The following is a 14213-nucleotide window of genomic DNA, read 5'->3' on the forward strand; positions in this document are numbered from 1 at the left end:
TAGGAATTAGGGATGGGTAGTCAGTCATATGTTAAAATAATTACAAAAATTAATTACATGAATTTTAAATATAAAATTAGAATAAAATATTAAGCTTAATTTTATTAACACTAATGTGTATAATAAATAAATCAAGGTTTTAAGTATATATAGAGAGTACTTATTCATAATAGATAAAATTGGAAAATGTTAAATAATTTTATAAGTTGCAAAGTCAAATCACAAACAAACAAACAACGACAATCGAAATAGAAAATTAATTTACCTTTTTGTTTATTTTTAAGATGGCAATATGAATAACAGCTTAACATAAGTTGGTTTTAGTAATCTTTGAAGACCAACCAACTTCTGACTTTTAGTTTAGATATATTTCGAAAAATACAAATCATGCTAGATTTGATAGCAAAAGAACTTTTAGTAATTTAATTTTCAAATAAAAAAAATCCTTCTGAAAAAACAGTTTTATACAATTAATATTATCTCTAAAGCATTCATCTCTATATACTATAGAAAATAAAAATATCACTTCTTGTTAAAGATTATGTTTGTGGTTCAATTTTAAACCTATTCCTAAGATTCAATAACCTACATAAATTCTGTTTAACTCAATTAAAGCTGTTTAATTAGCAAATTTAATTTGAACTAATGTATCTTACTGATTAAATGATTGAAGCATTTACTTCTACTTTTAATTAAGAATATAAACCTATCAAAAATAAAATACAACAACAAAATTTATAAGACATACTCAAATTGGAAATCTAGTAGGATAATCACACAATCATCATGCGCAAAAATTACAGCACCTGTACTTAAGAAGTATTTTTATTTTATATAAACATTCTATTGTACCTTAATTGTAATTATGGATTAGTTAAGTTATGCTCAACTATTTAAAATATCAAAGTAAGTTTAAATAAAAAATAATGTTAAATTAGTTTTTAACAATCTATAATGATAAATTAGTTTTATGAAAATAAATTTTATTATTTACTTTATTTTCGTTCTTGTTATAATAAGGGAAAAATAAAAAATTCAATAAAGGAAAGATTTTTTTTTTTTCACACATTCTATCGAGATATTTTATATAAATATCATATAATAAAATTGTATATCAAACCCTAGTATAGAATTTTTATAAAAAGGGCAAATATAATATTTGTATAAAAAGGTATGTTGCCCAGTTGTTTTAAACTTACCAAAATGTGATGATTTGAATAAGTCAAACAGCTGATAATTCATTGTGTAATTAAAATTAATATCAATATTAGAAGAAATATTAAAATATTATTGATGGAAATACTAATCATAAAGAGAATTAAAAAAAAAATATTATGAAGCTTAGCAATTCTAATTAATTATATATAAATAAAATGTTTTTAATTAAATAATATTTCAAAGGAAATTATTATAGATAATTTATTTAAATTTAAAAAATATCTTTTGCATTTAATATAACTAAATAAATTTTATATCTTTGCTTATATTTCTTTAATAAATGATCTACATATTTACAGGTCTGTCTGGTTTTTCTTCTAAGTTAAAAATAAAACTCAAAAATTAGTAATGTTTTTAAAAAATAAATACGTTTGTTTGCTTTATAAATGTTTTAAAACGGTATATTTATCTTGTAAATTCTTAATTTTAAGTAATTTTAATAAAAATATGAAATATAATTATAATTAAATAGAACTATTTAGAAAAAGTAAATTAAAAATTAAATAAATATTCATTAGAAAAGATTAGTTTTAATGTAAAAAATATTCATAAGCTTTTAATATCTAACAATTTTTAAAATTTATAAATTAAATAAATAAAGTAATTTATTTCAAATAAATGTTAGAATTTATATTTAATAATAAAACAGTTTTTTCAAACAAAAATAAGTAAATTTTTTTAATTAGAATAAATTAATATCTAAAAAATCCAATAAATATTATTCTCAAATAAATATTTGCAGATTAACAAGTCTATTAATTATAAGGAGTTTACTTCTGAATTTTTATTTATATACTTCACTTATTTTATTCCACCTTTAATTAAAACATTAAATAATATTTTTATTTATTTTTAAATATAAAAAATTTATTACTCAAGATACATAGTTAAAAATTATAGCTTTTTGTACTTAGTTAAGGCAGAGCTTAAGTTAGTTATTCCTTAATCTCTTATAAAATTAGATCTTTTTTTAATATATAAAATTTTATATATACTTAAAACCATTTACTTAAATAAAGAAAAAAAATTACGAAAAAAGAATAAACTGTAAATTAAAGCGCTTACAAATAAATAAAACTTTCAAAAACTAGAAATATTTTATTTCTTTAAATTATTTTGAGTTAACTCATTTAAAAAATAATAAATAACTAAAAAAATAAAAAAATTGTTTTTACTCAAGATAGAGAGTAAGGATTATTAGATTTTTGCAATTTTATAATGTAAAACCTAGATCTGACACCCCTTTATCTCCTATTTGATTACTTCTTTAATATTAAAGGAATAAATTATAAACTAAAAATAAAAATTAATAAGGTTTTGATTGAATTGAATTTAAAATAAACAAATACTATATTTATTTCCTCGTTTTCACGCATTCTTAAAATCAAATTTTTATTTTTTATATACTATCTAGAAATGAAACTTATTTAAAAAATTAAAAATATATTCATCAAAAAGTAAAAATGCATAATAAATATAATTTAATAAATAAATTGTTAATACTTGAGATATAATTCCAAGATTGAAAGATTATAGCAGTTTGATAAAGCTGAACCTATGTTTTAAGTACCCTCATCAGTAATTAAATTGTAGCTTTTAAATAATAGATTATTTTTTTAATTACATATTTAAAGGAAGAATCAAAATCTTTTTTATTTGTTAGTTTGTAGCATCAAAAAAAGGATATTTTTTATTTTATTGAAATTTGAGATTTGAGATTTAGAAATTGAATAATAATACTCCAAAAAATTTTTTGAATATATTTAATTATTTTTACTCAAGATGTAGCTTTAAAGTTGATAGATTCTTGCAATTTACTAAAGAAAAACATAAATTCGAAGCTCCTTAGTCACTAATTGAATTATCGCTTTTAAAGTATGGGATAAATAGACAAAAATATTTGAGTTTATATTAAAATTCAAATTCAAAAATATGTAAAATAAGCAAACCAGTTAACAAGATAAATATTCCTAAATAGTTTTTTATTAAGCATTAAATCAAATATTTAGGTTGATAATCAATGAAAATTCAATTAAACTATTGTTACTAAAGATTGAGTGTCAAATTTGAAAGATTTTTGCAAGTTATTAAAATAGAACATAAACTTGATACTCCAGCATCTCCAATAAAATTGTTTCTTTGTAAAAAGTTTAAAATTATTTTCTGTAGAATGTTAAATAAAATAAAAATAAATCTTAAAAAATATAATTTTTTGAGAAGATATTTAATTGTTTTATTCAAAAATTTACAATTTTATTACTGAAATATTTATGATAAGTATTTATTTGAATATAATAAATTAAAAGAAAATTAATACTCAAATAATAATTATTATTTACATAAGATCAATATCAAGTTCAGATACTAATATTTTAGAAGAGTTTAAAAGCTTTTTTATAGGCAAGAAAATTATCTAATTTTAATGAGAAGATAATATATCATTTACATCTTCCAAAGTGTCAAAATGATTTTCTTCTTAGATCATTTATTTTTAAATTGTATAATTTAAATTCAAATTTAAAACTTATTCTTTATAAATTTAAAGTAAACAAATTAATGAATGAATGAATGAATGACTTGGATTTATTTAAAAAATAAAAGTATAATTATAAAAATTATATTTACTCTCATACTTAAATTAATCTGGCTGGATTCTAAAACTCAATTATTTAAAACCTCGACTTTTATTATTTGGTTTAATTAATTATATAAATATAGCAAGATGCCTTACAAAAATTTAGTAATTTACATGCCACTTATTATGAAATAGATTTTTTATTTATTTATTAAAAATAAATCTGAATTTTATATTTTATAATAGAACAATAATTAATTAATAATTTAGTTTATTATAATTTCAATAATAAATAATATTTTTACATCTACATTTTTTAATTTAGCTAAATTTTTTGAAGTAAGTGGGGTAGGGTAGCAATAGTGATTAAGAATTTCTAAATTTTTTATTCATTCTAATAATATATTTACATCCAAAAATATGAACTATATTTATAAATATAAAATCAATAATAAAAACTATCTTTCTATTTATATTTTAGGTTAAATAAACTTTTTAAATTTATTACATAATAAAATATATAATATTATTCAAACATTTAATATGTATTCATCCTTTTTTTGCCACTATTTTATCATCAAAATACTTTTTTAAAGATAACTAATCTTTTTGATTTAAGACACTTACTTATTACTTCGAATTTTTATGATTCATTCATTGAGCTAAAAATTGAATAACAAATTAGTGTAAATTTTAAATAAATATCAAAATAAAATAAACTTTTTAATTAAAAATTATTTCTTAAATTAATAAATAAAATATATATGTGGAATAAAAAGATAAAAAAATAAATCAAATAAAAGCTATCAAATAAATTCAAAGAGCTTTTTTTTATATTCATTTTTATAGTTTAAAATATCAAAATCCAAAACAAATAAACTGTTTTTACCTAAGATTAAGTGTCAAATTTGAGAGATTAATGCAATTTGCTAAAGCAGAACCTAAGCCTGATGCACCCATTACACCAATTTAAGAAGGGCTAAGCGACTCGAGTGGGCGAGTCGGAGGGTCTTAGCAGTGATATCGGGGGTTCGAATCCTATACCGCCCCCTTTATTTCGAAAAATTCCATGTAAAAAATGTGAATGTTACCAGCGGTCTCCTTGGTAGGAGGGAAGGGCCAAATCTGATAGGTGGTAAAGAGGAGGCCCCATTCTGAACAGAAGATCTGGAATACAAATGGGAAGCGAGCATAATGCGTAGTCAAATCATGGAAGATTAGTAGAAATGCCATTAGGGTGTAGGTGACCCTTCCCTTCTAGTATATTACCCACAATTATATATAAATAAATTGGTATACGTATAATAATAATGTATAAGTAATTATATATAGGGCCCTATCCCGAGTGCATGTAACCATGTGCGAGTATGTATGTATGTATGTACACCAATTTAATTGTTACTTTTTAAATATTGAAGAAATAATATATCATTAAATAGTTAATTAGAAGGAAAAAATGAAGAAAAAATATCAAATAGTAAGATTAATTAATTAAAAATAAAAGCAAAAGTTGAAAATAAAATGATGAGTTAAATTAACAAAGAAAGAACAAAAAAAAGAAAGCACAATAAAAAGAAAAAGAAAAACGAGCTTTATTATTTTAATTAGTTTTATAATTAAAAATATCACAATCCAAAACAAATAAACTGTTTTTACCTAAGATTAAGTGTCAAATTTAAGATTTAAATGCAATTTGCTAAAGCAGAACCTAAGCCTGATGCACCTTCATCACCAATTTAATTGTTACTTTTTAAATTTTTAAATATTGAAGAAAAAATATATAATTAATTAGTTAATTAGAAGGAAAAAATGAAGATAAAATATGAAATAATAAGATAAATTAATTAAAAATAAAAGCAAAAGTTGAAAATAAAATGATGAGTTAAATAAACAAAGAAAGAACAAAAAAGAAAAATTAAAAAGAGCTTTATTTTTTTAATTAGTTTTTATAATTAAAAATATCATAAACCAAAACAAAAAAACTGTTTTTACCTAAGGTTAAGTGTCAAATTTTAGAGTTTAATGCAATTTGCTAACGCAGAACCTAAGCCTGATGCGCCCATTACACCAATTTAATTGTTACTTTTTAAATATTGAAGAAATAATATATCATTAAATAGTTTATTAGAAGGAAGAAATGAAGATAAAATATGAAATAATAAGATAAATTAATTAAAAATAAAAGCGAAAGTTGAAAATAAAATGATGAGTTAAATTAACAAAGAAAGAACAATAAAAAGAAAAAGAAAAAAGAGCTTTATTGTTTTTAATTAATTTTTATAATTAAAAATATCACAATCTAAAACAAATAAACTGTTTTTACCTAAGATTAAGTGTCAAATTTGAGAGATTAATGCAATTTGCTAAAGCAGAACATAAGCCTGATGCACCCATTACACCAATTTAATTGTAACTTTTTAAATATTGAAGAAAAAATATGAAATAATAAGATAAATTATTTAAAAATAAAAGCGAAAGTTGAAAATAAAATGATGAGTTAAATTAACAAAGAAAGAAAAATAAAAAGAAAATAGAGCTTTATTGTTTTTAATTAGTTTTATAATTAAAAATATATCACAATCCAAAACAAATAAACTGTTTTTACCCAAGGATAAGTTTCAAATTTGAGAGATTAATGCAATTTGCTAAAGCAGAACATAAGCCTGATGAACCCATTACACCAATTTAATTGTAACTTTTTAAATATTAAAAAAAAAAAAATCATTAAATAGTTAATTAGAAGTTAAAAATGAAGAAAAAATATGAAATAATAAGATAAATTAATTAAAAATAAAAGCGAAAGTTGAAAATAAAATGATGAGTTAAATTAACAAAGACAAAACAAAAAAAAGAAAGCACAATAAAAAGAAAAAGAAAAAAGAGCTTTATTGTTTTAATTAGTTTTATAATTAAAAATATCACAATCCAAAACAAATAAACTGTTTTTACTTAAGCTGAAGTTTCAAATTTGAGAGATTAATGCAATTTGCTAAAGCAGAGCCTAAGCCTGATGCACCTTCATCACCAATTTAATTTTTACTTTTTAAATATTGAAGAAATAATATATCATTAAATAGTTAATTAGAAGGAAAAAATGAAGATAAAATATGAAATAATAAGATAAATTAATTAAAAATAAAAGCAAAAGTTAAAAATAAAATGATGAGTTAAATTAACAAACAAAGAACAATAAAAAGAAAATATAGCTTTATTGTTTTTAATTATTTTTTATTATTAAAAATATCACAATCCATAACAATAAAATTGTTTTTACATAAGGTAAAGTGTCAAATTTGAGAGATTAATGCAATTTGCTAAAGCAGAACCTAAGCCTGATGCACCCATTACACCAATTTAATTGTTACTTTTTAAATATTAAAGTAAAAATATATCATTAAATAATTAATTAGAAGGAAGAAATGAAGAAAAAATATGAAATAATAAGATAAATTAATTAAAAATAAAAGCGAAAGTTGAAAATAAAATGATGAGTTAAATTAACAAACAAAGAACAATAAAAAGAAAAAGAAAAAAGGTTATTGTTTTTAATTAATTTTTATAATTAAAAATATCACAATCCAAAACAAATAAACTTTTTTTACATAAGGCAAAGTGCCAAATTTGATAGATTAATGCAATTTGCTAAAGCAGAACCTAAGCCTGATGCACCCATTACACCAATTTAATTGTTACTTTTTAAATATTAAAGTAAAAATATATCATTAAATAATTAATTAGAAGGAAAAAATGAAGAAAAAATATCAAATAAAAAGATAAATTAATTAAAAATAAATACAAAAGTTGAAAATAAAATGATGAGTTAAATTAACAATGAAATAACAATAAAAAGAAAAAGAAAAAAGAGGTTTATTGTTTTTAATTAGTTTTTATAATTAAAAATATCACAATCCAAAATAAATAAACTGTTTTTACCTCAGGTAAAGTGTCAAATTTGAGAGATTAATACAATTTGTTAAAGCAGAACCTAAGCCTGAGGCACCTTCATTACCAATTTTATTGTAACTTTTTAAATATTGAAGACAAAATATACCATTAAATAGTTAATTAGAAGGAAAAAATGAAGATAAATGAAAATAAAATGATGAGTTAAATTAACAAAGTAAGAACAAAAAAAAGAAAAACTAATAAGAGCTTTATTTTTTTAATTAATTTTTATAATTAAAAATATCACAAACCAAAACAAAAAAACTGTTTTTACCTAAGGTCAAGTGTCAAATTTGAGAGCTTAATGCAATTTGCTAAAGCAGAACCTAAGCCTGATGCACCTTCATCACCAATTTAATTTTCACTTTTTAAATATTGAAGACAAAATATATCATTAAATAGTTAATTTGAAGGAAAAAATGAAGAGAAAATATGAAATAATAAGATAAATTAATTAAAAATAAAAGCAAAAGTTGAAAATAAAATGATGAGTTAAATAAACAAATAAAGAATAAAAAAAGCAAGTACAATTAAAACAAAAACTAAATATATATTTATTGTTTTTAATTAGTTTTTATAATTAAAAATATCACAACCCAAAATAAAAAACTTTTTACTAAAGTATAAGTGTCAAGTTTGAGAGATTAATACAATTTGCTAAAGCAGAATATAAGTCTGATGCACGTTCATCGCCAAGTTAATTTTAACTTTTTAAATTTTGAAGAAAAAATTATTTCATTTTAATAGTTAATTAGGAAGGAAAAATGAAGAAAATTGAAGAAATAATAAGATTAATTAATAATTAGCAAAATTAACAAAAATGAAAAAAAGAAGAAATCACAATAAAAAGAAAAAGGAAAATAAATCAAATAAATTAAAAGAGCTTTAATGTTTTAAATTAACTTTTTTTATTAAAATATTACAATCTGAAACAAATAAACTGCTTTTATTAGGTGTAAGTTTTAACACAAAAAAATAAAGAATAAATATCAAATAATAAAAAATGAATAATAAATAATTAAAAATTAAATTGAAAATGAAGTTAACATACCTAAATTATTTTTTTTTTAATAAAAATCAATAAGTAATCATGATAATTTCTATAATAAAAATTATTTATTTAAATAAATTGAAAGTTAAATAAAAAAAATATTAATAAATAATAAAAATAATAAATATTAATTAATAAAATATACCTCAAATTAATTTGGAGAACCTAATGAGATAAAAGTGAAGAGTTTATAAACTTTTTTTATTAATAAATATAAATTTAAATGATATTAATAAAAAAATTAATAATTACTTCTTCTAATCTGTTGTAATATTTAATCTATTATATCATTTTTTTTTTCAAAAATATTTAATAGAAATTTATGGATTTTAATTAATTATAAATGGATGGATAAAAAGAATAAATAAAATATAATAATTAATTAATTTTCTAATATTAACTTATAAATTTGGTTTTATGAAGATATATCACATAAAAATTAATTTAATATTCATTATTTAATCTTAATATTTATATTTAAAGCATATACTTAAAATTATATATAGTAGGAATTAGAGATGAACTGTTAGTCATATTTGATAAAATTCTAGTAATTAAATAATGTTTTTAATTTTTAGTAAACACTTTAAAAATTGTTTTATCAATAATATGAAGTAGCATTTTAAAAATACCATAAATAATAGCAATTTATTTAAGATAATGAATAAATAGAAATATATAAAATAATATATAGAAATATTAGTTAATACAGATATCGATTTTCAAAATAAATAAATAATATTATTATGATAAAGGCTTAGTGAATAAGTAAAAAAAATATTGTTCATGCATGAAAATTATTAAATAGTATAATATAAAATAAACTTTTTTTGATATGAAATTAAAATAACTAATATTGTTTTTAGATTTTTTTAAGTAAATCAATAATTGAATTTATTTTTACCAAATTTTAATTTGAAAGCGAAATTTATTAATTGATCAAATTATATAGTTAGTTATCTAATTAATAATCCAAAAGATACTCTAATTAATATTAATAGGTTCTGGATATATTAATAGAAATATTAATTCTTATTTGATTAATTATTATAAGTTCATTCATTTTTGAGCTAAAAAATATGTAGAAGTTCTTTGTGAAATTAATAAATTTTTTTTGATATGAACTAATATTGTTTTTAAATTTTTTTAAGTAAATCAATAATTGAATTAAGTTTTACCAAATTTTAATTTGAATGAGAAATTTATTAATTGATCAAATCATATTGTTAGTTATCTAATTAATAATCCAAAAGATACTCCAATTAATATTAATAAATTCTGGGTATATTAATAGAAATATTAATTCTTATTTGATTAATCATAATAAGTTCATTAATTTTTGAACTAAAAAATATGTAGAAGTTCTTTGTGAAATTATTTATAGCGCTTGGCATAATTAAAACAATTTTCATGTAGAATCTAGTATAAATTGGGATCTCATATCTAATAATTTATATCAAAGTATTTTATTTTCTCTAATCGCTCCTATTAATTTATTTTTTCTATATCAAGGAAACAAATTCAATCATTTATAATTCTTCTGATACTAATTTAATTATGTACAGCACCTTGTCTCCTCAAGGTTACATTATAGCATCGTATGAATTAAAAATAAATATAAAACTTAATAACCCATCAAGATACGCTTTTAAGAATGTAAATTCTAATTTAAGAATGCTTTTTTTCAATCAAATATTTTAATATTTTAGAACATGATCTATTTAACGAAACCAGATAATAGCTTAACTTATTTTGTAATTAACATAAATGAAATGATTTAAGGTGGATAAAACTACGCTTAAGAGCTACCAAGACCTGCTTTATATTACCCCTGTACAAGTTATGTGATAATAAATATGGTATGTTAAAAATTATAATCTTAGTTCAATATATTGTAGGTGAATTTTGTTTTTACAAACGTTTATCAAATAATATTAGGAGGAAAATCTTTATTTAACTTGCTTTGATAATGGGAAGATTTTTGTAATAAAATCTTCTACCTTCGAAGGACTATTTTAGCAAATAGGTAATGTTGTTTACAAACCAAATCCATCTAGCTCTCTTTTAAGAGTGTATGGTTAATATTTCATAATTATGGAAAATATAATTTTCATTGATGATAATCAGTATCAGTATAGTTTTCAAGCAGATATCTCTTCTTTTCAATTGATAAATGTAAAATACTAAAAAATGAATGAATTCATTCTTATATTTTTTTAAATAAAAAATTATTAAAACATAAAAGGAAAAGTATAATATTTATCTGATAAATAAAAATATGTGCAAAGTTTAGTTATCAGAAGGCTAATTTAGTATAATTAGCTCTATTCAAAATGTTTATGAAAACTTTTCTGACGTTATTGAATTTTATGAGGTTAATTTATTTTAAATATTATTATAAATGAATGATAATTTATTTTACATCAATAACTTATTTATTTTTTCATTAAATTGTAAAGTTAAATTATTATTTTTTAAAACATAGATACCAGCTATTATCATCTAAATAATTAATTCAGATTAATTTCAAATTTATAATGTTTAGAATTTCAGTTAAATTCCAATTGTTGGCAATTCCTTTCCATCCTTAGATAAAAATCAAACATATTTTTAATATTTAGTAAATTTTTATAAGGTAGCTGATTAATAATTAATATTTTAAATATGAAATAAGAATTTTATTTATGTTAAGAACTCCTATTTTGAACTAAAGTATAATGCTCTATAATAAAATATATAAATAGAAGCTACCTTAGGGAGTTAAACATATATCAGCTTCTAATCCTACAATGATTTTAGATTTTATAATGTAATTTAGCTTCTTTTTTAAACAAAAGCTAAGATTCTTTACAAATAAATATTTATATAAAGGGATTTAGCTATTTAGTTATAGACTTATCAACTAATACTATTAATAAAAGGTTTCTATATCCTATTTAAAAAATATACAACAAGATACCAGGTTGCTCTCAGTCAGGTTAATTGTTAAGCTGCCCTTCTTGTTAGTCTTATTACTATTTATAAAACGGGTAGTGTGTACCTTCTTGTTCAGATCATTATTTTGTTCAGTAATAAAAAATAAAATAAAATTTTTTAATACAATCAATTCTAGATTGAGTTTGGAGTATTTCAAATTTTTCTTCAAATTTTCCATTCAAAATTAATAAACTATATATTTAATTTAAAGCTAAAATAAAAAAATTATAAAGGTGAATTAACATTTTTATATTTATTTTTAAAAGAGGTTAAAACTGTTAAAAATGCGATTAAACTTGCCTAACTTGTAAGGATGCATCTCCATCTAGTTGTTTAACATGTATTCATGGTAGATATTTATTGCAGTAAGATAACACATGTATCACTTGTGATTAAAATAGTGGATATTTAATAAATGGTAGAAATTGCACTTGCTAAGATGGATATAGTTATTATAATTCTAATTGCTAAAAATTATACTTGGTCTATAAATCAGGATTCACTACTGCTTTGATACAATAAATTTAATAATAAGTTAGTATTTCAAGTAAATCTTTATAAGCTACAACTACATTTTTAAGCTTTCTTTAAAATATCATGTCTTAATCTAGCTTTGGGATAGCTATAAACGGCTTAACTTGTATGAAACTGAGCTATTTGATTTTATTAAATACTATTCTGCCAAATTAAATTTATACTCCTTTGAATGAAATAAAAAGTAATCAAACAAAATTTTACTCTTTTTATTTTAATGAAAAAAAAATTAATTTTAAAATTTCTTTAATCAAGTTTTATTTATTTAAAACTTATTAATAATTTTTTAAAATTTAAAAAGACTAATGTCCTCTAAAATAGTATAGACTTTTAAATGTGTTTGAGCTTGTAATTAATTAAAATTAAACTCAGTTTTAAAATTAAAGATACTCTCAATAAGATATCTCCTTCAACATAATCTATACTTCAGGATAAGCTATTACTTTATCATTTATTTGCCTTTTTACTTTAGCATTATTTTATTTTTTAATAGAAAAATGCTAAATTTAAAAGGTTTAATCTGCTTCTAAAATAATTTATGATAAATTAATTTCAAGTTTTGCTATTCAATTTTTGTAATTGGGTGGCTTAATTTTGGTGATAGGAATAAATTAATAAATAAAGTAATTTTTCTTATAATTTGACAGTGATAGCATTGGGTTGCAAATCACTTACGTAATTCTTTTTATTAGCTTAGTCTTCTTAGTGTTTTAATAATAATATATATGCATTAATCGAAAAAATTGCCATTAGAATCTGAGCAATTTCAACGAAATAACTAGAAAAAAAATATAAAATGAGACTATCTCTGAATCAAGGCCCTGTAAAAATTTTATGATAATATACTTAATCTATGAATCCTTTTTTGTGCCTGTCTGCTTTATAACTTTCAGCGAATCTTGGATGTCTGCAAGTATAGTTTCGATAATAATTTAGTCAGCTTATTTATGTATATTTATTTACTTGAAGCCCTTTCATTCTAAGTTGACTAATTTTTATTTTATTATTGATTCACTATTGTGGCTTTCTTTATTCGTGTAGTATCTGATACTAAATATTGTAATTTCTAATTGTGATATCAATGAGAAAGCTTAATTTTTAGATAACCTAAGTTATTCCTTTATAATAACATTTTAATTAATACTCTTTGAGCTTACAATTTACATGATATTAAATCTAATTTCAGAGTTTTACTAATTCATTATTAGAAAGAAAAATAAAGACTAAGATTAACTTATGAACTAAGATAAGCTACTAGGTAGAATCAGTAAAATAGAAATATCAGAATATGTATTAGATTAGAATTTGAACAAAATTTAATAACTAAGTTTGCAAGATTTAAATTACATAAGAAAATAACAAATTGTAAAAAAATAAAAAAATAAAGTTCATCATAATAAACATTAGTATGAATGAATATTTATCTGTTTTATAAATAAATCTAAATTAAATATTTTATTTCTAGATATATTTTATTTAAAATTTAATAAAATAATAATATTTTTAAATAAATATTCTTAAAACATTTAATTAATTTTTTATAATTTGTTTTCCTCATAAGAAAAATAAAATGATTATTAAAAATAATTACAGTAGTTCTCATTAATTCTCACCAATATCCCCATAATATTTTTAAGCATAAAATGGTGTTAATTATTTATATAGATTATAAAAATAGAGAAGGTATTTCATGAATTAAAGAGCTTTTAAAGTATATTTAAATTAGTAAATCAAACAAAAGTGTCTATCTATTATTATGTTATCTAGTTTCAATTATGTTATCTAATTTCTTTTAATTAAATAATATTTTACATATATTGTGTCATAAATCTAAAATACTTATGTAATAATAATATACGTATATATGGAACAAGCTTACATAAATGAAAGTTATGAATCTTTATAATTTAATTT

The 14213-nt window shown here is 19.7% G+C and overlaps 5 protein-coding genes across 5 annotated transcripts; 3 read left to right on the plus strand and 2 right to left on the minus strand. All coding sequences in view use genetic code 6, as the record gives it.

The window, feature by feature from the left end:
- Positions 1 to 186: 186 nt before the first annotated feature.
- TTHERM_000630738 (hypothetical protein) lies at positions 187 to 958 on the plus strand (the record flags this gene model as incomplete). The annotated part of the gene is made up of 2 exons (XM_012799382.1): positions 187 to 819; positions 875 to 958. The coding sequence occupies 2 exons, from the start codon at positions 187 to 189 to the stop codon at positions 956 to 958; spliced, it is 717 nt and encodes a 238-aa protein (XP_012654836.1).
- Positions 959 to 1942: 984 nt separating this feature from the next.
- TTHERM_000630739 (kinase domain protein) lies at positions 1943 to 3969 on the minus strand (the record flags this gene model as incomplete). The annotated part of the gene is made up of 9 exons (XM_012799383.1): positions 1943 to 2033; positions 2093 to 2182; positions 2394 to 2483; positions 2722 to 2811; positions 2996 to 3085; positions 3266 to 3355; positions 3558 to 3607; positions 3665 to 3899; positions 3950 to 3969. The coding sequence occupies 9 exons, from the start codon at positions 3967 to 3969 to the stop codon at positions 1943 to 1945; spliced, it is 846 nt and encodes a 281-aa protein (XP_012654837.1).
- A 682-nt stretch (positions 3970 to 4651) lies between these two features.
- On the minus strand, positions 4652 to 8477 carry TTHERM_00630740 (transmembrane protein, putative; the record flags this gene model as incomplete). Its single annotated transcript, XM_001022799.2, has 12 exons — positions 4652 to 5194; positions 5344 to 5383; positions 5450 to 5539; positions 5786 to 5875; positions 6117 to 6206; positions 6399 to 6488; positions 6743 to 6832; positions 7068 to 7157; positions 7396 to 7485; positions 7727 to 7816; positions 8013 to 8102; positions 8356 to 8477. 12 exons carry the CDS (start codon positions 8475 to 8477, stop codon positions 4652 to 4654), a joined length of 1515 nt encoding a protein of 504 aa, XP_001022799.2.
- An 81-nt stretch (positions 8478 to 8558) lies between these two features.
- Positions 8559 to 8972, plus strand: TTHERM_000630719 (hypothetical protein; the record flags this gene model as incomplete). The annotated part of the gene is made up of 1 exon (XM_012799384.1): positions 8559 to 8972. The coding sequence occupies one exon, from the start codon at positions 8559 to 8561 to the stop codon at positions 8970 to 8972; it is 414 nt and encodes a 137-aa protein (XP_012654838.1).
- Positions 8973 to 10142: 1170 nt separating this feature from the next.
- On the plus strand, positions 10143 to 13715 carry TTHERM_00630720 (transmembrane protein, putative; the record flags this gene model as incomplete). The annotated part of the gene is made up of 10 exons (XM_001022797.2): positions 10143 to 10250; positions 10302 to 10445; positions 10499 to 10648; positions 10728 to 10964; positions 11035 to 11163; positions 11275 to 11409; positions 11464 to 11598; positions 11661 to 11857; positions 12032 to 12483; positions 12601 to 13715. 10 exons carry the CDS (start codon positions 10143 to 10145, stop codon positions 13713 to 13715), a joined length of 2802 nt encoding a protein of 933 aa, XP_001022797.2.
- Positions 13716 to 14213: the final 498 nt, after the last annotated feature.

Source organism: Tetrahymena thermophila, assembly GCF_000189635.1.
Source record: "Tetrahymena thermophila SB210 genomic scaffold scf_8254470, whole genome shotgun sequence".
NCBI lineage: Eukaryota > Ciliophora > Oligohymenophorea > Hymenostomatida > Tetrahymenidae > Tetrahymena > Tetrahymena thermophila.